The sequence below is a fragment of the Rhinatrema bivittatum genome, chromosome 11 (assembly GCF_901001135.1).
Source record: "Rhinatrema bivittatum chromosome 11, aRhiBiv1.1, whole genome shotgun sequence".
Taxonomy (NCBI): Eukaryota; Metazoa; Chordata; class Amphibia; order Gymnophiona; family Rhinatrematidae; genus Rhinatrema; species Rhinatrema bivittatum.
In genome coordinates this window covers 68,363,153-68,390,974 of record NC_042625.1, presented here as the reverse complement: position 1 = coordinate 68,390,974, position 27,822 = coordinate 68,363,153, and the positions used below count along the sequence as shown (strand labels likewise).

The window sequence follows — 27,822 nt, the reverse complement described above, 5'->3', positions numbered from 1 at the left end:
CTATTTAATAAGATACTTGAATATATGTGCGTAAGTTATAATAGGTCTGAAATTTCAGACTTATTAATAATAATTTGTAACCTATCATTAAAATCGTCCATTGTACTTAAAGACTGGAGGGTGGCCAATCTAACCCCAATATTTAAAAAGGGCTCCAGGGGAGATTCAGGAAACTATAGACCAGTGAGTCTGACTTTAGTGCTGGGAAAAATCATGGAAACTATTCTAAAGACTAAAATCACAGAACATGGTTAATGGGACACAGCCAGCATTGATTTACCCAAGGGAAGTTTTGCCACATAAATCTGCTACATTTTTTGAAGGAGTTAATAAACATGTGGTTAAACGTGAACCAGTAGATGTGGTATATTTGGATTTTCAGAAGGCATTTGATAAAGTCCCTCATAAGAGGCTTCTAAGAAAACTAAAAGTCATGGAATAGGAGGCCATGTCCTTGTTGCGTCCGTCGGGTGCAGATGACTGCGACCACTCTGCCTCACCTCTTTTTTTCCTTTCTCCACATCCATGGGCAAGTTGGCTGCCTCCGGTGCTGAGAGCCAAAACCCTCAGCGTCTCCAACTCAGCATGGGCGTCCCCGTCTGCCGTGCGTCTTCCCATGGCCTCCTAGGGCCTGTGTGTGCACGCTGCCTACGCTTATCTACACATCATGGCGGGAACCTCGGGGGCGTCCCCACTGCATGATGTTAATACCTCCAGGTATTTAAGCCTCCGCTCTGCTCAGAATGAATGAGTTAGCAAGGACTTCAGTTTAGCTACTCTGACCGCTTCTAAGACTCCTCACTACCCTCCGGGGTATTCGCTCCTGAAGAAGCTCTCGGCACCTGCTCCTCGGGGGCCTCTCGCTTCCAACTAACCCTTCGGGGTCTTTTACTACTATCTGAGACAACCGCTCCTCGGGGTCTTTTCTTCTCTTACAGGATCAGCTGCGCTTCCTGGTATTCGCTCCTCGAGGGCCTATCCAGCTCAGTGGTATCCTGCATCACAGACCGCTGGTCCCACCTTACCAACCAGCAGGAGGATTCCTGCACTACTCTTCAGTGAGTACCTCTATGATCCAGCTCTCCATTTCCACCCACCAGGTTTGGGTTATCCCGCTCTGCGGAACACTACCAACCTTGTACATCTGGGTGAGACTTTCCATCTGAGGCTGTCTGAACTTATTGGCACCTTGATGGACTTCAGTGCCATCTCTTCCTGCATTATTACCATCTATCTATAATGAAATTGGGCCCTACCAGGGCAGGTTCTGGCACATTTTTTCTGTAGCAGCCACTACTAGAAGATTGAAGAAGATTGGAAGATTAACTGTGATCTGAAAAGCGATTTATAAATGATTTTAAATCAATAAATCAATAAATATGCTGTATTTATGAGTGACCCTATGGACCAGATAAACATACACAGATACACACACACTCTTGCACACACACCAACCTTTTGTTTTTTGCAGTTCCTCCACCAGGAACTGGGCTTCCTCCTGGATCCGCTCCTCAATGCTCCTCTTCCCCATCCCGAAATTCCTCATGGTCATGAGCGCAAATCGTCGAAGCTGCTTCCAGCGCTCCCCATTGCTTGAAATTATCCCTGAAAAGGGTAAAGACAAGACCCAGGCAATTCAATGCTACGTGTTAGCTCCTGACTATTCAAACATTAAACAACTCTGTGAGAAACTGATGAACTTATTCTTTGTCCAGTAACCCTAAGGGTAGCATCCTTTATTGATTAGGAGGTCTCCTTCCTTTCTCTTGGGCCCCCAATCCAGATGGAACTTGTTGTAACCTCACCATCCATCATTAATATCATAAGCCAGATAGCATTGATTAGAAGGTTTTCTTCCATCCTCACGGGCTTCTAGCCCAATCATAGGCTTCATTAGCCTCACTTTGACAATAGTCCACGCTAAGGCACTTAACCGGTACAACAGAGAAGAAAAGAAGAGGAAAAACGGGAGAATTCAAGTTCATGCATTTATATCCCAGGTATTTGAATGGGGAATTAAAATGGAACGAGGACCCCCATATTTCACAGTAATCCATGGAGTAGCTAAGGATAAAGAAAGAACCCTGAGGGATGGATCAAGGGATCACACAACCACAGATTCACAGATTTACTATTTTGACTTGCTTTAGGGAGATTATATGAAAGAGTTGAGATGGAACTGTAAGGAAAGGCCAGTCTTCCTAAAAAGGAGTGTTATGGTTGGCGGCTCACTGCATGCCACCGTGAGCTGCCACACTCACCTAGGAAGCTGGAGGCCTCTTCCTATGGCTTGGATGCTGCTGCAGTGGGAGTTCTGTCAAGCACGACATGCCACGCCGGGATGCCTCCATCTGACTGTTCATGCTAGCTGCCTGCCCCGATCTTCGCCCATCTCTGACTCTGTTGGCCTGCTGCCTGCCTTTACCCTGGTGTGTTTCTGGACTCTAGTTATTGCCAGCTGCCAGAACTCAAGGGCTCAACTTGCTGGGCAGGCAGCTGGTAAAGGTGAAGCTCCAGATTGTCCTGCTATAGGGCAGGCGTAGGCCTCGGGGGTTTCTACTCCAGGCTGCGTCAATAACACTGCAGCACTAAGGGCTCACACACCCACTACCCTTCTCATGGAGTGTGCAACTGAACCAAACTTTGCAGGCCTCAGCAACACAATTTGGAGATCCAGCCACATAATGGCCCCTGCAGTTTTAATGCCTGTGAGAACTACACAGAGGGGGAAGAAGTTGCTATTGGTCTTCACCTTACAATTTTGATGATACAGCTGGACACAAACTTGCTAAGTTGTAGCCTTCACAAATTTGAGCCCGATATTCAACATGCAGTGAATGCTACTTAGCCAGCTAAGTAGTGACTTATCCGGCTAACTGGCAGTCGCTGAATATCTGGCTATGTTCAGCAGCCGCCGGATAAGTCACTTACCCAACTAAGTAGTTATCCAGATAGTCAATGAGTAGGCTCAGATGCTACATGCACTCTACTGGGCACAACACTTATGTAAAGATGTTGCTCTTGATTATATTAAAAAACATTAATGTAGCCTTTATATCCTAACAGAGTTAGGGCCTCATTTTCCAATATCGCATTGGTAACGCATTAGGGGGCGTTACCAATGCAAATGAGGCTTCTTTCGTGCAGTGGGGAAACATCGCGTGCGGCGATGTTTTTGCCATTCGCGAAAACATCATCGCCAGAGAGAGAGAGACTTCCTATAGTGCCTATGCCCTACATAGGTATTTGAATCCCTATGGGAGGGCTACCTACTAACTCGGGGTGGGGATTAGGTATGAGCGTCGGGGGTTGGGGGCCACTTTCGCATTCCACATGAGACCTACGGACAGAACAGTGGTCTCTAGTGCAGATTTGCTGGCCGTCGGAGTGAGGACACTCACTCCAAGAAGAGATTTGGGCAACATTCTCTCCACCTAGCATGTTGTTGCCCAGGTTGAGTGACCATCAAGCTAGGTAGAGAGAACGTTGCCCACACCACTTCTTGGAGTGAGCGTCCTCACTCCGACGGCCAGCAAATCTGCACTAGAGACCACTGTTCTGTCCGTAGGTCTCATGTGGAATGCGAAAGTGGCCCCCAACCCCCGAAGCTCATACCTAATCCCCACCCCGAGTTAGTAGGTAGCCCTCCCATAGGGATTCAAATACCTCTCTCTCTCTCTCTCAGCCTGAAACAGGCTGTCCGGAACTATCGTGGATGGCGATAATCCTTTTCTGGCCCGTAGCGCAGTCCATAACGCAAATTTGGAGTTGTAGTTATTAGCCGCGATAGCAGCCGCGCTAACACTGCGGCTGTTTCGCCGCACACGATAAACAGGTTCCCGCTTTACATATGCTCCGCCCCAACTCCACCCCCTGAATACCAAATTACTAATTTGCATTCGCAAATCGCGTTAACAGCTGTTAACGCGATTTGCGAATTTATCGCACGCGGTAAAGTGCTTGGAAAATGAGGCCCTTAGTCTTCAGTAGGTCAATCTTAGGTCAAAAAATTGATAACCAGTTAAACATATTGATGGTAGCTCGAAATTATTGTTTAAAAACATTGGTTTAGAACCACTACCTGCAATTAGTGTAGGTGTACGTGCATTATACTTTTTGACAATAATCAATGGACCAGATATCTATGCGTGGACCAGATAGCTATGTGTGGGCGTAGATTTGTGCGCGCAACCCGGCGCGCGCATGTTATAAAATCCGGGGTTGGCGAGCGCAAGGGGGTGCGTCGATTGGCCTATGCAAAATAGGCTCAGCACGCACAGGAGTGGGTTTTCACGATTACACATGTCATATACGCGTAACCCTTTTAAAATCCACCCCAATATGGGGTAGATTTTAAAAAATAGCGCAATCGCGTACTTTTGTTCGCGCACCAGGCGCAAACAAAAGTACGCTGGATTTTATAAGATACGCGCGTAGCTTCCAGCTGTGTTTGTTTTCATATTCCAGCCTAGCCGGTCGTTCCTCTCAGGATCTCCTCCTGGAGGCGCTGTCATCTACCATCAGCCCAGGGATTCACCATTTCCTCTAAGTGTTCTTTCCTTACACTACTAGCAGATTCATACAAACTGCCACTCCGTGGGAGCCAACCACTATAGACCACTAACCCCGCTTACGGATGTATTATCAGATAGCTAACTCCTCTTTCTATGGGACTTGCTAGCAGATTGTCTAACAAATTGCTACTCCGTAGCGGAAGTGTGATAGATTGCTATCCTTGTAGCATAGTACAATAGATAGCAAACTCTGCCCTCCTGGCGGGTGCATCACTATCAAATTGCTAACCCCGCCCTCCTGGCAAGGTAAGCACTCTCTGGGGAGTAGATCACTAACAGATTGCTGACTCCTCCTCCCTGGCGAGCAGATCACTAACAAAATCTCTGAGGAGCCCAGACAGTTTCAAAGAGTAATCCTGAAAGATCAATATATTCCTCTCCCCCATACAAGGTTGCGCTCCCCTCCTCACCAATTGCAACATCACTGTCTTCTGACTGAAATCTAGACAGCAAGCTATGGCCACTCTAGGCTGGTCACAATGTTCCTGTCTTGGGCCTATTCGATGTGCTCTCTCGATATGCAGGGTTCCCACCATTTCAGGTAATTGGAGTGCAGGAGGCAGCCATTTTTCAAGAAACTCTCTAAGTTCATTGTGGAACAACATTTCAGGATGTCCCACAAATCTTAAATTGTTGCAGCATGCGTGGTTTTCAAGATCTTCTAATTTGATTTCAACCGCCTCCAGCTACATCTCTGCTCTAGCCACCACTCTTTCAGTACTATGGGCACCATCTTTCTTATTGGACATGAGCTGCTCCATAGTCATCAGGTGCTGAACGGCTGTCTCAAGAGAACCTGACAGCGCATCAAACTTCTCAAATATTTAATCAAATTTCCTTTCTACGGTAACTTAGTATTAATGGCCTTTTCTACCGCTCCAGTTACCGCAGCAATCCGTCTGCGTTGATTCAGCCATCCCCTCCATCTTACCATTGGCCATCTTGGGGTTTGCCAGTCAGATCTTTTCTTTTTCTTTCTTGGCAAGCCGGTTAGACATGACCTGTCATAGACAAGCGCAGTCGCAGTAGCACACGTTTGTTAGTGCCAGATTATTCAAAATGTCCACAATTTCAGTTAGCTTCAGCAGGCTGGGGGTGGATGGCGAGCAGGCCTGAAAGGAACTGATCAACAACTCGTCCGGTTCCACTCACAGCATCATGTGACTCTTTCTGGCTCCTTTTTTAAGGAAGAAAATCCAGCTACTTAAAAATACAGCAGCCAGAATAGTATTTGATCATGTTTTGCCACTCTTGTGAGATTTACATTGGTTGTCTGATCAATGCAGAGTTTAAAATTTAAGGTTCTTTCTGGCAAGCCTTATTATCTTCGTAATTTATTAATTCCTTACAAACCTGCAAAAGCTTTAATATTATCTCAAATTGAGCTATTGAGATTACCGTCACCATCTTATTTTGCATTTTCTGCCACTGGATTTCTTTTTTTTTTTTTTTTATTTATAGTTTATTAAATTTCTATAACATTTACAATGAAAAGAAATCAAGAAATCATGGGATACATTTTCAAATTCAAAAACAGAGGAAATACTTACAAGAAATAAAAATTTACATATTATCCCAACTAAACAGTCCACTTTATCTGGGAAGCCTCTCTATAAGATATTTAAAGAAAATATGTCTAAATCTAGACTAATAAGTAGATCCTTTTTTTTGACCAAATTAATTAACCGTCATGTAGACTGCTCACGAACCCCAGATCCCCCTTTATCCAGAAGAAATACCTCCAGGTGTTCTGGTTGAAGAAAAACAAATTTGTTTTTTTGATAGGTAATAATACATTTGCATGGGAATTTGAGGAAGAATGTAGCCCCAATGGCTAAAACCCTTCCTCGCATTGCCAAAAACTGTTTCCTTCTCACCTGGGTCGATCTTGAGACATCTGGAAATATTTGAACAGTTTTACCACAGAATAAGAAATTTTTATTTTTAAAATATTTCTGCAGAACAAGATTCTTTTCAATCTCTAATCCGAAAACCACTATTAAAGTAGCTCTTGATGTTATATCATCCCCAGAAGCTTCTAGGAAAGATGTCAAATTGGGACTTCTATCATTTATTTCCTCCATCCCACTCTCATTTACTTTCCCATCCCTCTTATAATTAGAGATATAATACATATTTGATATTAATAATTCACTACTTATACTCAACACCTCTTTAACATATTTTTTAAACAGCTATTGCGCAGACAACAGTCTGGTATATGGAAAATTTAAGAGTCTTAAATTCTTACTATGAAAATTGTTTTCCAACATTTCTATGTTTCTATAGATTATTAAAGAGTCCTTAATAAATGAAGTCCCGCTAGTTTGTAGAGAGGTAATTTGATTAGTCATCATCTTGTCTGCAGATTCTAACTGCTCTATTCTTTTCCCATGGTCGTCAATCTTTCCTTTAATCTCAGCAGCAAAAACAGTGGACTGGGTCATGGATTGAGAGAGTCTCATTTCCATTTTCGTTACAGCCTTCCATATATCTGCCAGTGAGATGTTATCAGGGTCTGCCAATTCAGCTTTCCCTTCCACTATTCCAGCAGACGGAACAGATTCCAGTACTCTGGTTCCTCCTTCTGCTGAATTTGGCATTTCAGTAACATGGGTGGTATTTAAAACACTTACCACCATATTACTGCGATCTTTGACAGCTATTTGGTCCTGGACGGGACTTGCGCTCATCCCAGAAGAGAAGGATAAATCCTGGGCAATCTCTCCAGTTAGTTGACTCCCCCTACGGATCAAATGATTATCCATAGGGCCTTTCATCTCCTTAGAGGCTGGGGTAGATGTAGTAGGTTTTATCTTTCTTTTCTTCCCCATAGGGAGCTCTCCACAAATTTCCTCCCAGGGGCGCGCCCCTTTGGCGCGCGGCTTCGGCGCGCCAGCGGCTGCGCGCCGCTGTGCCGATCTTTAAATAGCACAGCCCCGTCAGCTGGCAATGACGTCAGGGTTTGGGAGGTGGGTTCAGCAGCTTACCGGAGCAGTCCCCCTCGTCCTCTCGCGATCTCTCTCGCACCCGGAAGGCTTCCAGTTCCCCTCTGCTGTGCCGGTCTTTAAATAGCACAGCCCCGTCAGCTGGCAATGACGTCAGGGTTTGGGAGGCGGGTTCAGCAGCTTACCGGAGCAGTCCCCCTCGTCCTCTCGCGATCTCTCTCGCACCCGGAAGGCTTCCAGTTCCCCTCTGCTGTGCCGGTCTTTAAATAGCACAGCCCCGTCAGCTGGCAATGACGTCAGGGTTTGGGAGGCGGGTTCAGCAGCTTACCGGAGCAGTCCCCCTCGTCCTCTCGCGATCTCTCTCGCACCCGGAAGGCTTCCAGTTCCCCTCTGCTGTGCCGGTCTTTAAATAGCACAGCCCCGTCAGCTGGCAATGACGTCAGGGTTTGGGAGGCGGGTTCAGCGGCTTACCGGAGCAGTCCCCCTCGTCCTCTCGCGATCTCTCTCGCACCCGGAAGGCTTCCAGTTCCCCTCTGCTGTGCCGGTCTTTAAATAGCACAGCCCCGTCAGCTGGCAATGACGTCAGGGTTTGGGAGGCGGGTTCAGCAGCTTACCGGAGCAGTCCCCCTCGTCCTCTCGCGATCTCTCTCGCACCCGGAAGGCTTCCAGTTCCCCTCTGCTGTGCCGGTCTTTAAATAGCACAGCCCCGTCAGCTGGCAATGACGTCAGGGTTTGGGAGGCGGGTTCAGCAGCTTACCGGAGCAGTCCCCCTCGTCCTCTCGCGATCTCTCTCGCACCCGGAAGGCTTCCAGTTCCCCTCTGCTGTGCCGGTCTTTAAATAGCACAGCCCCGTCAGCTGGCAATGACGTCAGGGTTTGGGAGGCGGGTTCAGCGGCTTACCGGAGCAGTCCCCCTCGTCCTCTCGCGATCTCTCTCACACCCGGAAGGCTTCCAGTTCCCCTCTGCTGTGCCGGTCTTTAAATAGCACAGCCCCGTCAGCTGGCAATGACGTCAGGGTTTGGGAGGCGGGTTCAGCGGCTTACCGGAGCAGTCCCCCTCGTCCTCTCACGATCTCTCTCGCACCCGGAAGGCTTCCCTGCCACTGGATTTCTGAACTGAAAATAACATTATGAAATTCAGGAAACCAATTAAGTCCTGATTTTTTACTTAGGTTTTTGTTTGACTGTGAGTTTTATAAGACTTCTAGTATGGATACTTGTTTTTCTTTTTCTTTTTGGTTTTTCTTTGATTTGCTTGTTATGATTGTCTTGTTTTTATTTTTGTTAATTTACTTTTGCTCTAATATTGTATTTTTAAAAATTATTATTGTACACTGTTTTGAAAACTTTTCTTGAAAATCAGTATAGTAAAATAAAATTTAGCATTACCATTACCATAACAAATTGGCTGTCAGAGAGAAAATGCAGTAGCTTTTTACATCTGATCAAGAGAGATATTAGTGTTTCCTCACCATATTCACTGAAGAACTTTGTAAATCCTAAAGGTGTCGCTCGTGCACCAAACACATCTGCATTGTCAATGAGGGCCTCCTTCACAGCATCACAACCATTTAGTACCAAGATTGGCACGTTTCTGAAATATATCACATATACTGGTCCATATTTCTTGTGCAACTGTGAAATACACACACATAACCCAATTTTAAAGGAGTTACACATGTAAATGTAACATACTACTGTAGCAATTTTCAAATACTATTTACCTGCATTAATTTAGAACTTTTTCTATACCGACATTCATATAAAATATCAAATCGGTTTACATGGAACTTGGGTAATTTAACACGGAAGCAGAGGCAAAGTTACAATAAAACAGGGGGGAGGTAACTTGGAGGTGGAAGGAGACAGAGATAGGTTGAGAAGGGGGTAGCAGTGGAATTTATACAGTGATTATGTAACAGAAGGCTTATACAGAGATTATATAACAAAGGCTTAAATACAAGGTTGGTACACCTGGCTAAAAATGCCGAGGACTATATGCAAGGTTTAGATATATATGTATACAGTGGTTATGTAGCAGAGGGTGCTAAACAGGGTCATCTCCAATAGGGAGGGAAGGAGGAAAGGAGGGCATGGGAGAGGGGGGGATTATATGCGAGATAATAGGGTAGGCAGGGGAGGGGGAGTGGGAAAACTAAAAAGGGCAAACTAAAAGCAAAGGGGAGGGGAGGGGAGGTGGGTGGGCAGAGGGGGAAATACTGGGGGGAGAGGAGGATGTGGCTTCCTCCTGAGGGCTGTGGCTAAGAGAAGGCTAAGTGAAGGCTTAAAAGGCTAAGTGAAGGCTTGTTTAAACAGCCAGGTTTTTAGTTTTTTTTTTTAAAGGTTTGAGTACAATGTTCCAGGCATAGATCTGGGGGCACGGAGTTCCATAACTTAGATCCTGCTAAGAAAAAGGCCCATTCCTTGGTGGAAGTGAGGTGAAATAGCTTGGGGGATGGTGTGTGGATGGATCCTTTGTAGGCAGATCTGGTGGGTCTGTTAGAAGTACTATAATGTAAAGAGCCATTTAGCCAGTGAGTGTGCTGATTGTGCAGGAACTTGTGGATGATAATGAGGCTCTTGTGGATTATTCTGAAGTGGATAGGGAACCGGTGTAGGTCCTTGAGGATCGGAGTAATGTGCTCCTTTTTGCGGGTATTGGTGATGATTCTGGCTGCTGTGTTTTGGAGCATTTAGAAGGGTTTAATGGTGTTCTTCAGGAGGCTAAGAAGGAGGGCGTTGCAGTAATCAATTTTTCAGAACAGTGTGGCTTGCAGGACGGTCCGAAAGTCGTTGAAATGGAGGAGGGGTTTTAATTTCTTTAGAACCTGAAGTTTAAAGAAGCCATCTTTTATAGTGGTGTTAATGAATTTTTTTAGGTTCCACTGTTCATCCAGAGTGACGCCTAGGTCCCTTACTTGTTGGGTGGTCGGTGTGTTCAGTGTGGCCGGGGTGGAGGTGGAGGGATGGTTTTGGTCAGGGGAGATCATGAGTAGATCCGTGTTTGCTGGATTGAGAGCAAGATTGAGTTTGGTAAGAAGCAGATTAATTGAGTTGAGGCAGTGGTTCCAAGTCTTAAGCGCTTTGGTAATGGATTCAGTTATGGGGATGAGGATTTGGACATTGTCCACATATATATAGTGGGTAAGGCCTAGATTAGATAGGAGTTGGCAGAGGGGGAGGAGATAAATATTGAAGAGTGTAGGTGAGAGAGATGAACCTTGAGGGACACCTCAGGTGAGGTTTACGGGAGTGGATTCTTCATTACCAGTTCTAACCTTTAGTGCCTCTCATTAAGGAAGGACTGAAACCAGCTGTGGGCGGTCCCTGAAATGCCTATTTCTGTGAGGCGATTTAGGAGAATGTTGTGATTGATAGAGTTGAAAGCAGATGATATGTCTAATAATGCGAGGATGAATGATTGGCCTTTGTCTAGTCCCTTGATGATGGTGTCAGAGAGGGATATTAGGAGGGTTTCTGTGTTAAAGAATTTCCGGAATCCAAATTGGGAGGGGTAGAGGACATTTTGTTTTTCTAAAAAATCGGTCAGTTGGTTGTTGACTACCCTTTCCAAGAGTTTAGCTATAAATGGAAGGTTTGATATCTGGCGAAAGTTGGCGAGGTCACCGGGGTCCAGATTGGGTTTCTTCAATAGGGGTTCGAGGGTGGCTTGTTTCAGAGCTTTTGGGACATGTCCGAGGGAGAGGGAGCAGTTAATAATTTCAGCAAGGGGTTTAGCAATTAGATTTGGTATGGTCAGGAGTAGTTTAGTAGGGATGGGGTCGGATAGGTGTGATGCAGGCTTTATTTTCTTTAGGAGGGTTTCAATTTCAAGAGAGGAAGTAGACTCGAACGAGTTAAAGGAGGATCCTGATAGATTGGGGATGGTGTTGGAGGGAGGGGAAGAAGAATTGAACCGTATCAGGAGCTTGGAGATCTTGTCCTGGAAAAAGGCTGCAAGTTTCTCACATTTGCCTCTGGCTTCCTTATCAAAGATGAAAGGCAAGGTGTCTTAATGAGGTCATAAACGAATGAGAAAAGGGCTTTGGCGTCAAATTGGAAATGATGGATTTTGAGGGCATATAAGTCTCTCTTTTTTTTTTTTTTTTTTTTTAAATAGTGGCTCTGTAACTGTGGAGGGAAGTTTTGTATGATTCCTGTAGGGCAGCAGAAGGTTCCTTGAGCCATTTCTTTTCCTTGGATCTGAGTTCCTGCTTTAGTTTTTATAGTACAGGAGTGTACCAAGGTTTTTTTGTCTTAAGAGCGGGGTTTAATTCTTTGGTCATTAGTGGGCAGATTTTGATGGCTATATTATTGGTATTAGTGTTCCAAGAGGACAGGGCTGATTTGGCATTGGAAAGGTCTAGGTTATTGATATCTTTGGTGAGGTAAGAGATGAGGTCATCCTGGGTGCAGTGTTTTCTGAAATGAATAGTATCTTTGTGGGGAGGGGAGATGTTAAGTTTTTTAATGGCTAGGTGGGTTTTAATGAGAGTGATCAGACCAGGGTACGGGAGTACAAGGGGGGTGTCTGCAGCAGCGATGAGGGAGTTTATAAAAATTAAATCAAGGGTGTGACCTGCTTTATGTGTGGGGCTGGAAATAATTTGTTTGAATCCCATGGCATACATGGATGAAACAAAGGCTTCGCAATTCGGGGATAGAGGAATCTTGTTAACATGGAGGTTAAAGACTCCGAGAATGATGATTGGGATGTCAAAATGTAGGTTATCTGCTATGAATTCAATGAAGGGGGAGGGGTTATTGTCTAATAATCCTGGGGGGGAGGGGCATAAATGAGGCAGATTTGTAATTGGGAGGATTTGAAGAGGCCTATTTCAGTTGTGGGGATGAAATTAATAGGTTGAGAGATTAACTTTAGATCTTTTTTGGCTGCCAACAACAGGCCTCCACCTTTTTTTTTGTGCCTGGGTAGGGATATGATATCGTAGAGATGTGTGGGCAGATGGTTACTGAGAACTAAGTCTGAAGGTTTAAACCATGTTTCAGTTATTGCACAGATCTCTGGTTGGTTATCTAGAAGGAGGTCGTTGAGGATGGGAGTCTTTTTGACCAGGGATTGGGAGTTGAAAAGGATGAGGGAGAGCGCCGTGAGGCCAAGGAATTGATGAGGGGAGAGATCATGATTGGTAGCAGGGTTCTAGTGACAGGGAGATGGGAGGTGGAAGGGGATCTTTTAATGCAGTGGTTGTGGTATTTGATGGTGGGTATAGGGAGAGGTAGCATGGTGGATGGTGAATGGTAGGGGGTAAGGGGGGGGGTTGTCCTATGTAGGGGTAGATTGAATAGAACTGGGGATCGGGGGGAGGGAGGCTAGAGTGATCTAGATTAAAGAGGGGAGGGCTGGAGGCTAATAACAGCTGAAGGAGAATAGGAAGGAAGGGAGGGGAGGTAATCCGAGGTGGAGGTTCTATACGAAAAAGTTCAATAAACTGGTAGCAATGGGTATGGAATAGGAGGGTTATAGGCTTGTAACCAAAGCTGCTAGGGCGAAGATAGGCTAGGTAGGGGGCCGGGATCAGGTACAAACTGGTTGTAAGCGTATGCATATGCTGAAGTACAAAGGGGGCCACACAAAGGGGCGCACTAAGGGGTAAGCCCTTTTGGTTGTGCCCCTTTTGCTCGAGACACCCGACACATGGCGCCGCTGGTGAGGGCCCTACTTTAAAGGGCTTAGTCCTGCCCCAATGCGTCCCGGACGGATGAGGTCACCAAAGTGCCTGGTCTCCGATTGGCCAGGTAGAAGGTAGCTCGGCTGGGGGAGGAGGCTCCGAGAAGGACGTCGGGTCGGCCGAAGGGCTGGTGTTCTTGCCCCGATAGGCAGCGCCGGCCACGCGAGCAATTTTCAAAAGCCCACTTACACAGATAAAGTGCATTTACACATGTTAAACCCAGTTTTAAGTGTATAAATGCGTTTGGAAATCAGGCATGATGCTGAATATTGGCTTGATGGCTAAGTGGCAGTGACACACTGCTAGGTGGAGGATTTAGGTTTGACTCCCAGATCAAGTCTTGCCTCTAAAGCATTCCCAGGTCTTCTGTTCTTCAAGCAGCCAGGGCTGGGCATTTTCAGATGCAGGCTCCATTGCCCTTAGTAGGAGGGAGTCCAAGTTGTGGCACAACAGTGACACTTAGTGGCAGGAGTTAGGGCCTATGCTTGTAGAGTTCCAAAAGACGCCTCAATGCATGGCACCCAGCCGAGGTCTGTCACTGCAATGACTGGACTAGTTGAATTGGGAAGGGGAAATAAAACAAGGGGAAAAATCCCAGGTAGTTGCAAATAAACAAGCCCCAATTCTGATTGAGCTGGTAGCCCAAAGGAGTGGAAGAACTCCTGGGCCTCCTCGCAAAACAGGAAGTGCCATGCTCTGTCAGACAATTGGTCTATTGTGTCATCAATCTGTGTCTGACAGTGGCCAATCAGGATCACAAACTAAGAGATCCATTCCCTGTTGCTCATTCCCAGAAATAAGAGGTGGAGTACCCCAGGTCTACCTGTCTAATAATTGTTAATGAACCTTATAAGAACTTCTCCAAACCTTTCTTAAACTCAGCTATACTTGGGCCTTAACCATATTTTTCAGCAAAAATTCTATAGTTTATTTGTCTATTAACTAAAAAATAAGAATTTCTTAAATTTTATATGACAGGGTCCTAAATCAGGTTCTGGTCATTAGAGTTCTGTTTTTTTGAGAAATTCCAAAAAAGGCCACTTAACCAATTACTAGTTGGTTATGATGATGCGTTATTATGACTAAAGATTATTGAAAGGTTTTGGGATATTTCTTTAAGGGACCACTATGAGCTTCTTACTTGGGTCACTATAAGGAGAGGCTCAGAGCAGATACATTTTTTAAAATCATCTTTAGGGAGAGGGAAAGGGGGTGGGAGACACTGAACCCCAATGAGGCCATTACGACACCTTTGGGGAAGGGGGAGCCAGGGCCGTCAACGCATGGGAACTTTATTCACATTTTTTATTTCTGGGGGGTCAGGGCCACCTCGAATGGCGGCTCCAGGTTGAGTTAGAGTTCAGCACTAACATTGCTCAACCTTTATTTTTGCTGCTGGCTCTTTAAATGTGAAGCAGAAAACTCGGGACCTTTGTTAGCATCCCAGGCCTTCCACCTCACATTTACCGCTTTTCAAAAAGGTATAGTTATTTTATCGCAGCTGACCACCTTCTCGGTGCATTATTCATGCATGCAAATCATATGCAAAAAAGGTCATTGTAATAGGGGAGGGAACGTGAGCAGGGACATAAAAAATTTCACGTATATTGCAGTATCACTGTGATAGTGCTCTACCTCATGATAACACATGTTACAGCACTACTGCGGCTTGATGCATCCCCCAGTAAGATTATGAGCCCTCTGGGGATATGGAAATACCTACAGTATCCGAATATAATTTGCTTTGAAACGCCAAAAATCAGAATATAAATCAAAAAAATAAATACTTCCAGTTCAGTTGGAACCTGGGCTGAGATCTGGTGCCAGGAAACCATCATTGGCAAGTCCCTAAGGATCTTCCCCTATTTTATAATCTCCTCCAATATACCTGGTCTAGTCATTGCAGTGATGGTCCTGGGCTGAGGACCATGCAACAGTGCTCCTTCCGAAACCCTGCAACCATGGACCCTGAAACTAGAAAATAGGTGCTGTGGAGGCCCAGGTCTTCCCTCTCACGGCCTGCACCTCCACAACATCCCCAGCTCCAGCTGACCCGGGGAGCAGAAGACCCAACTGGGGGGTCAAACGGGGGATCTTCTGCATGCCAGTGCATAGCACAGCTTCTGGGCCGGATTAAGGTACAGAAGGTGATTTCTGATATATTAAATCTTAATTATAATATTACAGATCAAATTAATATTTCAATGTCTGCTGTTATTTTGTAACCTATTATCACTCAGTAATAAGAAATTACTCAAGATATTACTCTCCCTTGCAGTGAAACAACTGGAAGGAACTTACTCTTATAGAAGTTCATTTTCAGCAGCCAGTGTGTTTTGTATCTGCAGACTTTAGCCTGAATTTTCAAAGTGGATTTATCTGCATAACGCTGCTTTGAAAATTCCTTGGTTGCACCAGTAGGTATGTTACACATACACACAGAAAGATACACCTGCTCCCGAGTGTAACTTTCCGACTATATATTTACATGCATACATTTGAAAATCCAAAGTATGCTTGTAAATACTTTTCCCGCTCCAATTCCAATCCTTGGAGCATCTACTGAAAGTGCATCGACAAATACACATGCAATTGAGTTGTAGAGCCTCTACGCATGTACTCCTCTCCATACAATATCCCCCGGATCATTTTCAGAAGTCAATTTACATGCAGAAACTTACCCCATACATTCTACCCCATACATTACCCCATACATTCTAACCTTTGGTGACACACTATTGGATCAATTTTCAAAGCTGGTCATGTAAGTAACATAGCCGGTCAGAATTTATCCAGCTAAGTTACAATTTATATTAATATATGCGTATGTGTGCACACTTCACCCGATAAGAAGTCTACCTGGCTAAGTTTAGACCTGCTCTATGGGTCATCTAAACTTAGAAGCACACTTATATGGCTAACTCCGAATATTCGTAGTTAGCCCTAAAAATTAGACGTCCAACTCACTCCGCTCCCGATTCGCTCAGAACATGCCTACTTTTTGTGCATGTATCTTTTAGCTGTATAAGGGACTTACAAGGCAGCCACTGAACATATGCCCATATTCAGCAGCCACTACTTAATTGCATAAATTCCACTTATCCAGCTAAATAGCACTGAACGCACTTTGAATATTGGGCCCCTAATATACAATTCATAAGGAAGAAACCTGGTGAATGAAAAGCAAAGTGGAATAAGAAAATGTCCTGAAATTTAGAAACTTGTGGAGGTTTATACTGGATCAGAGGCTTGGGGCTGGGTTTATTTTATTTAAATTAGTTCACGCTCCCTCTTATAGAGATGTTACTTTGGTGTTATGTTCTGGAGTTAAAAAAGCAATATTAATATTAAACATTGTGCATATGAGATAATCAGATGCAAAACATGAAAATTGCCCTACAAGCTATTACTGCAGGAATAATAAACGTGTCAAATATCATTAAATAGATTAAATGCAGATGCATTAACACAAACAACTTAATTGTCACTCCAGAGGTGTAGGTCATTTTTCAGACAGTGGTGACGTTACGTCACAGTTTCTCAAGCATTTTGCATCCTATTAGTAAATCGCATCATACCTTATTTTTCAATGTGCTCACTAAGGGGGTCATTTATCAAAGTGCTATATGGCGTTTTTGCATGCAAAAAACGCTTTTAACGCATGCGAAAACGCCATTAACGCATGCGAAAGTACCATAACACTTGGAGTGATGCAAATGAGAAAAAGGGGAAGATATTGGGGCAGGAATTTTGGCCAAGTGGGCTCACAGTTTGCGAAGCCATATCGCACAACTTTAATGCAAATTTTAACTACACCTTTCTCATTTGCGTAAAGCCGTGCGATAGGGCTTTATCGCACGGTGTGATGTTTTCGCAAATGCCATTTTTAGTGGTTTTAAGCTCCTGAAGAGCCAGCCTAGCTATTGAGGCCCTCCTACAACCACTGGGGGGGGGAGAGAGAGAGAGAGAGAGAGAGAGAAAGAGGCCCTCACACTAGATGGGTATTTATATCTCTATGGGAGGTCCACCTAGTAACTCAAGGTGAGGTTTAGGTATTAGTGTAGGGGTTAGGGGCCACTTTGACATTCAAGGTGAGATGTACGAACAGAACAATGCTCTCTTGTGAAGATTTGATGACATTCGGAGTGAGGAAACTCACCCAAAGATGAGATTTGTGCAATGTTCTCTCAACCTAGCTTGATGTTACCCAGGTAGAGAGTCCATCAAGCTAGGTTGAGAGAACATTGCACAAATCTCATCTTTGGGTGAGTTTCCTCACTCCAAAGGTCATCAAATCTTCACAAGAGAGCACTGTTCTGTTCGTACGTCTCACTTTGAATGTCAAAGTGGCCCCTAACCCCTACACTAATACCTAATCCTCACGTCGAGTTACTAGGTGGGCCTCCCATAGAGATAAAAAAATACCTATCTAGTGTGAGGGTCTCTCTCTCTCTCTCTCTCTCATATCTGCATTACATTTCATCTGTCTCTCCATTTGGTGCCCCCAACTATTATCCGATAAGTCAGTTTGTGTCTGTGAGGATTGGAATACATGATGGAAAAATGGAGAATGCCTTCTGAAGGTGGTGGGATATGGAGGCCTTTTATGAAAGCAGTGGAAATGAATTCTTGCAAAAGACTTGCACTGCTGAATATACCCGGCCATCTTAAAGTAAAACTGGTTATATCTACCAGCTAACTTTAGGACAGCTCTATGACCCAACCAGAGTTAGCTGCATAAGTTAAGCAGTTAACTCCGAATATCGCTCACTAACTCATCTCTTCCTAGGAGCGCCTCTTGTCTACCCAAGGAATGTCCCCTTCTTATCTAAATATAGCCGGGTAAATGGCTTTTGAATATGGACCTCAATGTTTTGAAACAGTTAAGGAAAAAAGGCAATTTGTAATATGCTTAATATGATATCTTTTTATTTTGCTCTGAACCAGTGCATTGCATCTATAGACTTGTAGTCCTGTTTTTCTTAGAGAAACTGCAACTACGAGGCTACGAGGCTACGAGGGTAAACCCAGGAGTGGCTCATCCTTACCCTTGTGTCTTACCTTTCTGAAGGACTTCAGCATGTCATTGGGCTTCACCTGCAGGATGTTGCCTATGAAAGGCAGAGGGGTAGGACCCGGAGGCATCTTCTTCCACTTCTTGATGCTCCTCCATGCTGAGAAAAAGACGAGGAAAGATAAGGAGAATATGAGGAGTAGGAATACAGAATCTCCGAGGACCATTTTGCCAGCTGTGGAACTTGTTAAGTGCAATGCTGGGACTTGAGGCAGCAAGGATCTTTTTGTAGCACGCTAGGGCAGTCAGTATCAGCAGAGTTCATGTGGGAAACTTTAAACTTGACACACCTTGATAAAGAGACGCTGGCAGAGTTCCACTTTCTTGCTCAATGCAGGCAGGGGAGGGCCAGATGAGTTCAGACCTCGCATCCAAGCACCCAGGCAAGACACAAACAGAGATAAAGATAACAGTATCACGAATTAGCAGAAGCAAAGCAATGGTCAACACTGAAAAATAGCTGGAACCCATTGTTTGGTTAAGTTGTGCTTCACCTGGGCTTTCTCAAACGACAGCAAAAGCAAAATGCCTCCCCTTCCCCCACGGTTTTACAATGTTATGGAACAGCATAGGGACATTTCAACTCAGTTAACGTCTGAATTACGCATGTGCACGGGCTTCTTTAAAAACAAAAAGATGAATTTTAAAAGGCATATTGGCACAAAAAGGGGTATACACATGTGCATGTGTCCCTATTATGTGTACAGTATATTTTATAAAAGGTCCATATACGCGTCCATATGTGCGTGCAGGAGCATTTGTACACTCGCAAGACAGTGATGTGGAAGGGGCATGATGAGGCGTGGCTTGCACATATGTGTGTAGTGACGCATTTTACAAGCGGCACGTGCTTGTGCAAAAGCGCATTTTCACATGTATGCACACACTTTTGCTACTGCCGATTTACGAATGCCAGTGCAACTTTTCATTTTGAATAGCAATTTGCTCTTTGATGGGCGTCTATGCAGGTGAGTGGATAATAAAGCAGATTAGGGGGTGGGAGGGACTATATCAGGGACAGACTGGGAACTACCGGAGCATGCTGGGAAGGCCTGGCTCATACAAAAGAACTGTGGCCTGGTTTAAAAGGTGTTCTATCTCCTTTTTAAATGATAGCACCAGCAGCCTGGTTCCACTCTGGTTAAGGTGAACCAGAGTGGAACCAAGCTGCTGGCACTAACTTTCAAAAAGGAGATAGAGCAGCTTTTAAACTAGAACTGTGGCCTGGTTTAAAAGGTGTTCTATCTCCTTTTTAAATGATAGCACCAGCAGCCTGGTTCCACTCTGGTTAAGGTGAACCAGAGTGGAACCAAGCTGCTGGCACTAACTTTCAAAAAGGAGATAGAGCAGCTTTTAAACTAGAACAAGGGGGAAAGCCAACAGTCACTCAGCAGTGCATGGTTTGGAAAATTGTATCCTTGAAGGATACTAAAGAAACAGGAGAGTTAGGGCATCCCAACAGAGAGGTTCCATTAAAAGCAAACATAGTTCATATGCCTATATGTAAAAAATTACCAAAGCTAATGATTTCCGAATTATCCCAAACAACTGAAAAGTAGGTTGTTAAAACAAGCAAAAACCACACTTTCAAATGTCTGTATGCCAATGCCAGAAGTCTAAGATGTAAGATGGGAGAGTTAGAGTGTATAGCAGCAAATGATGAGATTGACATAATTGGCATCACAGAGACTTGGTGGAAGGAGGATATCCAATGGGACAGTGCTATATCAGGGTACAAATTATATCACAATGATAGGGAGGATCAACTTGGTGGGGGTGTGGCACTTTATGTCTGGGAGGGTATAGAATCCAACAGGATAAAGATCATACAAGAGAGTAAATGCTCAGTAGAATCTATATGGGTAGAAATCCCATGTGTGTTGGGTAAGAGTATAGTGGTAGGAGTATACTACCATCCACCTGGACAAAATGGTCAGACAGATGATGAAATGCTAAGAGAAATCAGGGAAGCAAACCAATTTGGCAGTGCAATAATAATGGGAGATTTCAATTACCCCAATATTGACTGGGTAAATGTTACATCAGGACTTGCTAGAGACATAAAGTTCCTGGATGTAATAAATGATTGCTTCATGGAGCAATTGGTTCAGGAACCAACAAGAGAGGGAGCTATTTTAGATTTAATTCTTAGTGGAACGCAAGATTTGGTGAGAGAAGTAACGGTGGTGGGGCCACTTGGCAACAATGATCATAACATGATCAAATTTAAACTAATAACTGGAAGGGGGACAATAAGTAAATCTGCAGCTCTAACACTAAATTTTAAAAAGGGAAACTTTGATAAAATGAGGAAAATAGTTGGAAAAAAACTGAAAGGTGCAGCTGCAAAGGTTAAAAGTGTTCAACAGGCTTGGACATTGTTTAAAAATACAATCCTAGAGGCACAGTCCATATGTATTCCGCGCATTAAGAAAGGTGGAAGGAAGGCAAAACGATTACCATCATGGTTAAAAGGTGAGGTGAAAGAGGCTATTTAATTTTTAGCCAAAAAAACATCCTTCAAAAATTGGAAGAAGGATCCATCTGAAGAAAATAGGATAAACCATAAGCATTGTCAAGGTAAGTGTAAAACATTGATAAGATAGGCGAAGAGAGAATTTGAAATGAAGTTGGCCATAGAGGCAAAAACTCATAATAAAAACTTTTTTAAATATATCCAAAGCAAGAAACCTGTGAGGGAGTCGGTTAGACCATTAGATGACAGAGGGGTTAAAGGGGCTCTCAGGGAAGATAAGGCCATTGCAGAAAGACTAAATGAATTCTTTGCATCCGTATTTACTAATGAGGATGTTGGGGAGATACCAGTTCCAGAGATGGTTTTCAGGGGTGATGAGTCAGACGAACTGAACGAAATCACTGTGAACCTGGAAGATGTAGTAGGCCAGATTGACAAACTAAAGAGTAGCAAATCACCTGGACCGGATGGTATGCATTCTAGGGTTCTGAAGGAACTAAAAAATGAAATTTCTGATCTATTAGTTAAAGTTTGTAACCTATCATTAAAATCATCCATTGTACCTGAAGACTGGAGGGTGGCCAATGTAACCCCAATATTTAAAAAAGGCTCCAGGGGCGATCCGGGTAACTATAGACCAGTGAGCCTGACTTCAGTGCCGGGAAAAATAGTGGAAACTATTCTCAAGATCAAAATCGTAAAGCATATAGAAAGACATGATTTAATGGGACACAGTCAACATGGATTTACCCAAGGGAAGTCTTGCCTATCAAATCTGCTTCATTTTTTTGAAGGGGTTATAAACATGTGGATAAAGGTGAACCGGTAGATGTAGTGTATTTGGATTTTCAGAAGGCGTTTGACAAAGTCCCTTATGAGAGGCTTCTATGAAAAGTAAAAAGTCTTGGGATAGGAGGCGATGTCCTTTCGTGGATTACAAACTGGTTAAAAGACAGGAAACAGAGAGTAGCATTAAATGGTCAATTTTCTCAGTGGAAAAGGGTAAACAGTGGAGTGCCTCAGGGATCTGTACTTGGACCAGTGCTTTTCAATATATATATAAATGATCTGGAAAGGAATACGACGAGTGAGGTTATCAAATTTGCGGATGATACAAAATTATTCAGAGTAGTTAAATCACAAGCAGACTGTGATACATTACAGGAGGACCTTGTAAGACTGGAAGATTGGGCATCCAAATGGCAGATGAAATTTAATGTGGACAAGTGCAAGGTGTTGCATATAGGGAAAAATAACCCTTGCTGTAGTTACATGATGTTAGGTTCCATATTAGGAGCTACCACCCAGGAAAAAGATCTAGGCATCATAGTGGATAATACTTTAAAATCATCGGCTCAGTGTGCTGCAGCAGTCAAAAAAGCAAATAGAATGTTGGGAATTATTAGGAAGGGAATGGTTAATGGAACGGAAAATGTCATAATGCCTCTGTATCGCTCCATGGTGAGACCGCACCTTGAATACTGTGTACAATTCTGGTCGCCGCTTCTCAAAAAAGATGTAGTTGCGATGGAGAAAGTACAGAGAAGGGCAACCAAGATGATAAAGGGGATGGAACAGCTCCCCTATGAGGAAAGGCTGAAGAGGTTAGGGCTGTTCAGCTTGGAGAAGAGACGGCTGAGGAGGGATATGATAGAGGTCTTTAAGATCATGGGAGGTCTTGAACGAGTAGATGTTGACTCGGTTATTTACACTTTCGAATAATAGAAGGACTAGGGGGCATTCCATGAAGTTAGCAAGTAACACATTTAAGACTAATCGGAGAAAATTCTTTTTCACTCAACGCACAATAAAGCTCTGGAATTTGTTGCCAGAGGATGTGGTTAGTGCAGTTAGTGTAGCTGGGTTCAAAAAAGGTTTGGATAAGTTCTTGGAGGAAAAGTCCATTAATGGCTATTAATCAATTATACTTAGGGAATAGCCACTGCTATTAATTGCATCAGTAGCATGGTTTCTTCTTAATGTTTGGGTAATTGCCAGGTTCTTGTGGCCTGGTTTTGGCCTCTGTTGGAAACAGGATGCTGGGCTTGATGGACCCTTGGTCTGACCCAGCATGGCAATTTCTTATGTTCTTATGTTCATCTCATCAGAATAGGCTCCCCCTTCCTCGATTTTTAACAAATCTAAAACCCCCATCCTTGCACCATCATCTCATCCATACATTGAGAATCTAGAGCTCAATATTGCTCTAAGGTTCTGCATGTGGAATGGGAGCTTTTCTGAGAATGCATCCCTGGAGTTTCTGGATTTCAGTTTCCTATCTCCAGAACCTCTCTCCTGCATCTTCCTATCTCATTGGTGCCCACATGTACCATGATTGTCAGCTCTCTAAAGTCTTATCTAGGTGGCACAAGATCTTCTATCTTCACAACGGGCAGCCGTCCTCATACCCACCAGCCACTCAGCTACCCAGATTCCTAATAATCGAATCACCTACTATAATAAGTTCATATCCTTGGAGAAACATCCTCGATGCAGGAGGATAAAGCATCACCTTGAGAGTAGATCCTAGCTGCAGGATACCTTCCTGCTACACCAAGGTGGTAGTTTCCTACCAGATGACATTGCTCCTGGAAAGCAGCACAAGCGCTGCTTGACTGGAGTTGCGGCCACTCTACTATGTCCCTGAAAGTACAAACTGAGTATTATGTCATTCATGTCTCTGCTGCATTCTCCTGCTCTGGGAATGTGTGTAAATGTATAACTGTTGCACTGGAAATGGACCCTTGGCCTGGTGCAGGATTGGTATGGCCCTCTGGTCGGACCCAGAGAGCACCAGCCACCAGGAGGCGGAGCACATGAGACAGAGGCTAGCTGGAGCTTTGCCAATAGCAATCCGGGGTTTCCGCAGGTTGAGCCCTTGGGTACCCAGACCGCCTGGACTTAGGTGGGCCTCCGAGGGTCTCCCAGAGAGGTATCGGAGAGGTGTGCCCAACACGAGCAAAGGTGAGCGGCTGGTGAAGAAAGGATGGACTAAACCAGGACCAGGATCACTGGAGACCTCCGGAAGGAAACAGGAAATGAAAGTCCTCCGGGCGAGATAGGCAGCACCTATTGGTCTAGTCGGAAGTAGGCCGCGGTCAATGTCCGAGCAGGCTGGTCACAGGAGCAAACAGAGTATCTGAGTGTATCGCAAGGGTCAAAGCCAGGGAATCAGTCCGAGGGTGGTCAACCAAAGCAAGGGTCAGTTCCAAGATCAGTCCGTTCGTAGTCAAAGCAAGCAGGGGTCACAGTTCCAGGCAGCGGTCAAATGTAGTCAGAAGGCAGGCAGTGTTATGTTCCAGGCGGCGGTCAAACGTAGTCAGGCAAGCAGAGATCAGTACCCTGAATCAGTCCGAGAAGGTACGACAAGAGGAGGAACATGGAGCAGGAAGCAGGAGAGACACTGGAACACAGAGGGGACCACGGGAACACAGAGGGGACCACGGGAACACAGGAGCACTGGAACAAGACAGGAACAGAGGAACACCGGAACAAGACAGGAACGCAGGAACACTGGAACAAGACTGGATCAAGGAAGCAGGAGAACACAGGAACATGGAACAGCAAACTAGCTACACCGAAGGTGTCGACCCAATTGCCAAAGTGAGGTTCTGGGGACAGAGCTTCGCCTTAAGTAGGAGCCTTATGTGACTTCATCAGGCGACATCCGAGATAAGCTTCCCACCCTGGGACCTTTAAATGTTCTTGCGTCAGCCGTGTGCACGCCTAAAGGTAGGGCTGAGGAGGCCGAAGATGCGAAGCCCCTACAGGAGCTCCACTGAGAGGCCTGCGGCGTGGAGGAGGCCAAAGAGACCCGAGGTGAGCATCGAGGACATCGGGAGCTGGCAGCCACGGCAAGAGACGAGGAACCAGAGCTGGTGAAGGGGAGCGAGAGGTGAGCAGGCCCGGTTGTGGCACAAATGCGGCCAGGACGTGCAACAATAACAGCCCTTTGCATAAGTCAATGTAACCCCCATCTTCCTACCTATGGAAGAAGCCACATAAATAAATCCATCTTCAGCTGTGTGGTTTAGAATGAGCATGTGGAACACGGCAGTGCAACTAAAGGTTCATCCTGGGATGGGGATGATAAGCTGGAGCAAAAAATTAAATTAAATTAAAAAAATACAAAATATTAACATTATAAGTAATATAAGCAAAATCAGTGCATGTACATTTACAAAACAAATTTAGACATTTTTACTCTATAGGATAAAGAAACCCATGGCATTATAATAAAGGTATTTATTATCATTTCAAAAGATAGAAAATTTAGCTTTTTGCAACTTATAACCAGAAACCCACAAATCTTGCCCTTTCTCAAAGTACAAGCAAATTAAAAATGTGTTCCCAAAATACCCACCTCAGTTCTAACCAAAATATTTGCAAATGATTTTTAAGTTCAACCTCACATGAATGGTAAATACTTTATAATAATTTTTCTGCAGTTCATTTGCTCTAGTTGAGTGAGCGATGCACTTGCAAGATGCTTTGAGAATCCACAATGGCTTCCAGTATTCTACATGGACCAGGCGATCCTCACCAAAATAAAACAAAAATTCTCTCTATAGTCTGAATAAATACGATAACACTTCCGATTATTCCCTAAATTCAGTTTGCTTAATGCTTATAAGTTATTAGGGATTTGCGTTCATCATATCCGTTTTGGCAGGTACGAGCATACCTCGCTGACTTTCTAGTATATGCAAGAAAACCAAGAGTATGCATGTATTCCATTATTAAAAATACATGCACACTCTCCATTTCCCGACTGTTCTAGAAAGTCAACGAGGTACACGCGTATCTGTCAAAACGGATGTGACAGATGCACATCACTATACGTTGTATGGACTATGCTAATATTGTTACCTATACCTATCTAAAAATAAAATAAAACCAAGATTTATCTAAAAAGTCACCTTACTTTCCCTTGCTAACAAAGGTCTACGCTTGTTCCATTTATTGAACAAAGACTTACGAGGGCAGCTTGATAGCAAATTCTATGCAGCAAAGAAAAATTGCTTTTCTCTTTCCTTTTTTTTGTGTTTTCAACAGCCCAAAAGCAGGCTGCAAGTTACATCTTGTCTCATGGCTAACTCTACCTTTCTGCCTCTCTCTGCTTGTCTTTAAACAAAACCCATGTTTTCAAAGAGTCAACTGTCATTGGTAATCAGACTCATTAATATTTGATCCTTTGCCTATTATTGGCTATAGGGATGTGAATAGATAATGTATTGCTTACCTACGCTGCCCCCCCCCCCCCCCTTTACTGGAAATGCTCAGAGTGGCACTGTTGTCTAGCAATGGCACTGCCCTGGCTTCCAACCAATAACACTCCATGCTTCCTTTATAATTGTGAGATACCAAAGTATCTTTCCCGGGGGGGGACGGGGGGACGGGACGGGACTTCAAAGGAAGGGTACCAGCCTCAATATACTATCATAAACAAGAGATGATTACCCTTTTGTCCTTCAAAAGAGCATTTGCTCTCCCCTGAAAATTAGGCATTTCCTGACTTCAAATAAAATAGCTAAGAGTTCTCTCATGTGTTACTAAAATTACACCTTCATTAGAAAAGGGAAAATAAATTAATAAATATTCCTAAGTCGCTGACTCACAGTAACTAGGCATCTCCAGGTCATCAGTGATATGCTCAACCAGTCCTGGTTTTACCCCAGTGCAAATCTCTAGATGCATTAGGGTAAAACTAGGACTAGCTCAGCTGTTCCCTGATGACATGGAGTTACCTGGTCACTTTCAGCCTACCTGCTAAATAACCTGGCTTAGACAGCCAGCAGAGCAGGAATCTGGCAAGCATGCAGAGGGGTTAAGTTGCCATTTTTCTATTTAATGTTTCCAATTTTGTGCATTCTGTTATAAATCCAAAGCCAAGGCATTCACTGATGTGTTGAATCCAGTTTCTTCCCTGAGAGTTGTCTCTGCAAATCTCAGTCTTTTACTTGTATTGCAGGACATCTCAGTCAAAGGAGGAGAGCAGGGATAAGGTACAGCTGAATAATGAGTTCTTGAATTGATGGGTTCCCTTCTCAATCCGATCTTGTATAAACAGTGCCACATGAGGAGAAGACCTTTGCTGGAGATATTGTTGGTATCCCATGGAGTACACAGCTCCTAAGGCACAGCATGCATGTAGAATGTATTTAGCGTGGGCGCACGCACAGCAGATAAGGGCGTGGTGCACTGCCTGAACTCAGACCTGAGCTGAGGTCAATGTCCTTTGGCTCCTTTGTAGTTGTCAGAGTGAAGTTCTGCAGGATGGTAGTGAAGATCAGGAAGAGCTCCATGCGGGCCAGGCCTTCCCCGAGGCAGATCCGCTTTCCTGGGAAAGGACATCAGACATGGATAAGGTGCTTGGCATAGTGTAAAATCACTGAGCACTAGATCATGCATTGTATTATCACATTAGATTACTCCTGTAATGACTTTCTGCATGAGGGAGGAGAAGATGTTATGAAGTAGTGATGCTCAAATTAGCCCTTGTGCTGCTGTAAATGGTTTTTAGAATATCCCTTATGAATTTGCATGATATATATTTGAAGCAGTCCCTCCAATATATTTCTTGCATATTCAATAGGAATAGCCTAAAATCTCATCTGGCTAGGGGGGGCTGAGGATAGTTTGAGCATCACTGTTATAAAGTGTAACTTGGAGGCAGGTGGGAGAGATTGGAGCAAATTGTTTCCAACAAACACAGACCTCAATATTAAAAAAAGCTCCTACATTTCAGCACCTAACTTAGGCACCAATTTTCATCCATATTTAGGGGCCTAATTTAGGACGGTTATTCATTTGTCTAGATTTAGGATGCTAAGTTAGGTGCCTAGTGCTAACAATCAGTGCTAAGTGCCTAACTTTTTTACCCCCTCCCTAAATCTGCCCCCATAGGCACCCACCTTTTAATTGCCTACATTTAGGATGTCAACCCTAGCAAATTTTCAAAAGGGCCAAATTAGGAGCACAATTTCACAAGCTAGAAACCTAAACCCTTTGGAAATTGGTCCCCTATTTTCACTAACTGAATAGGTCAATAATGGGGG

General features: G+C 44.1%; 1 protein-coding gene across 5 annotated transcripts in view; it reads right to left on the bottom strand.

The window, feature by feature from the left end:
• The window catches only part of LOC115100866 (cytochrome P450 2G1-like), a 54,325-nt gene that overhangs the window by 21,937 nt on the left and 4,566 nt on the right, over nt 1-27,822 (bottom strand). For 4 of the 5 annotated variants that reach the window (XM_029619879.1, XM_029619878.1, XM_029619876.1 and 1 more), the window contains exons 2-7: nt 26,531-27,104; nt 24,750-24,858; nt 18,579-18,652; nt 18,276-18,388; nt 8,994-9,156; nt 1,456-1,605 (exon numbers count right to left, since the gene is read on the bottom strand). In XM_029619879.1, the coding sequence (XP_029475739.1) occupies nt 1,456-1,605; nt 8,994-9,156; nt 18,276-18,359 (397 nt within the window). In that variant the 5' untranslated portion in view covers nt 18,360-18,388; nt 18,579-18,652; nt 24,750-24,858; nt 26,531-27,104. Of the gene's footprint in view, nt 1-1,455; nt 1,606-8,993; nt 9,157-18,275; nt 18,389-18,578; nt 19,374-24,749; nt 24,859-26,530; nt 27,105-27,822 lie in introns of those variants that run through there. The other variant, XM_029619875.1, reaches the window with a different exon arrangement.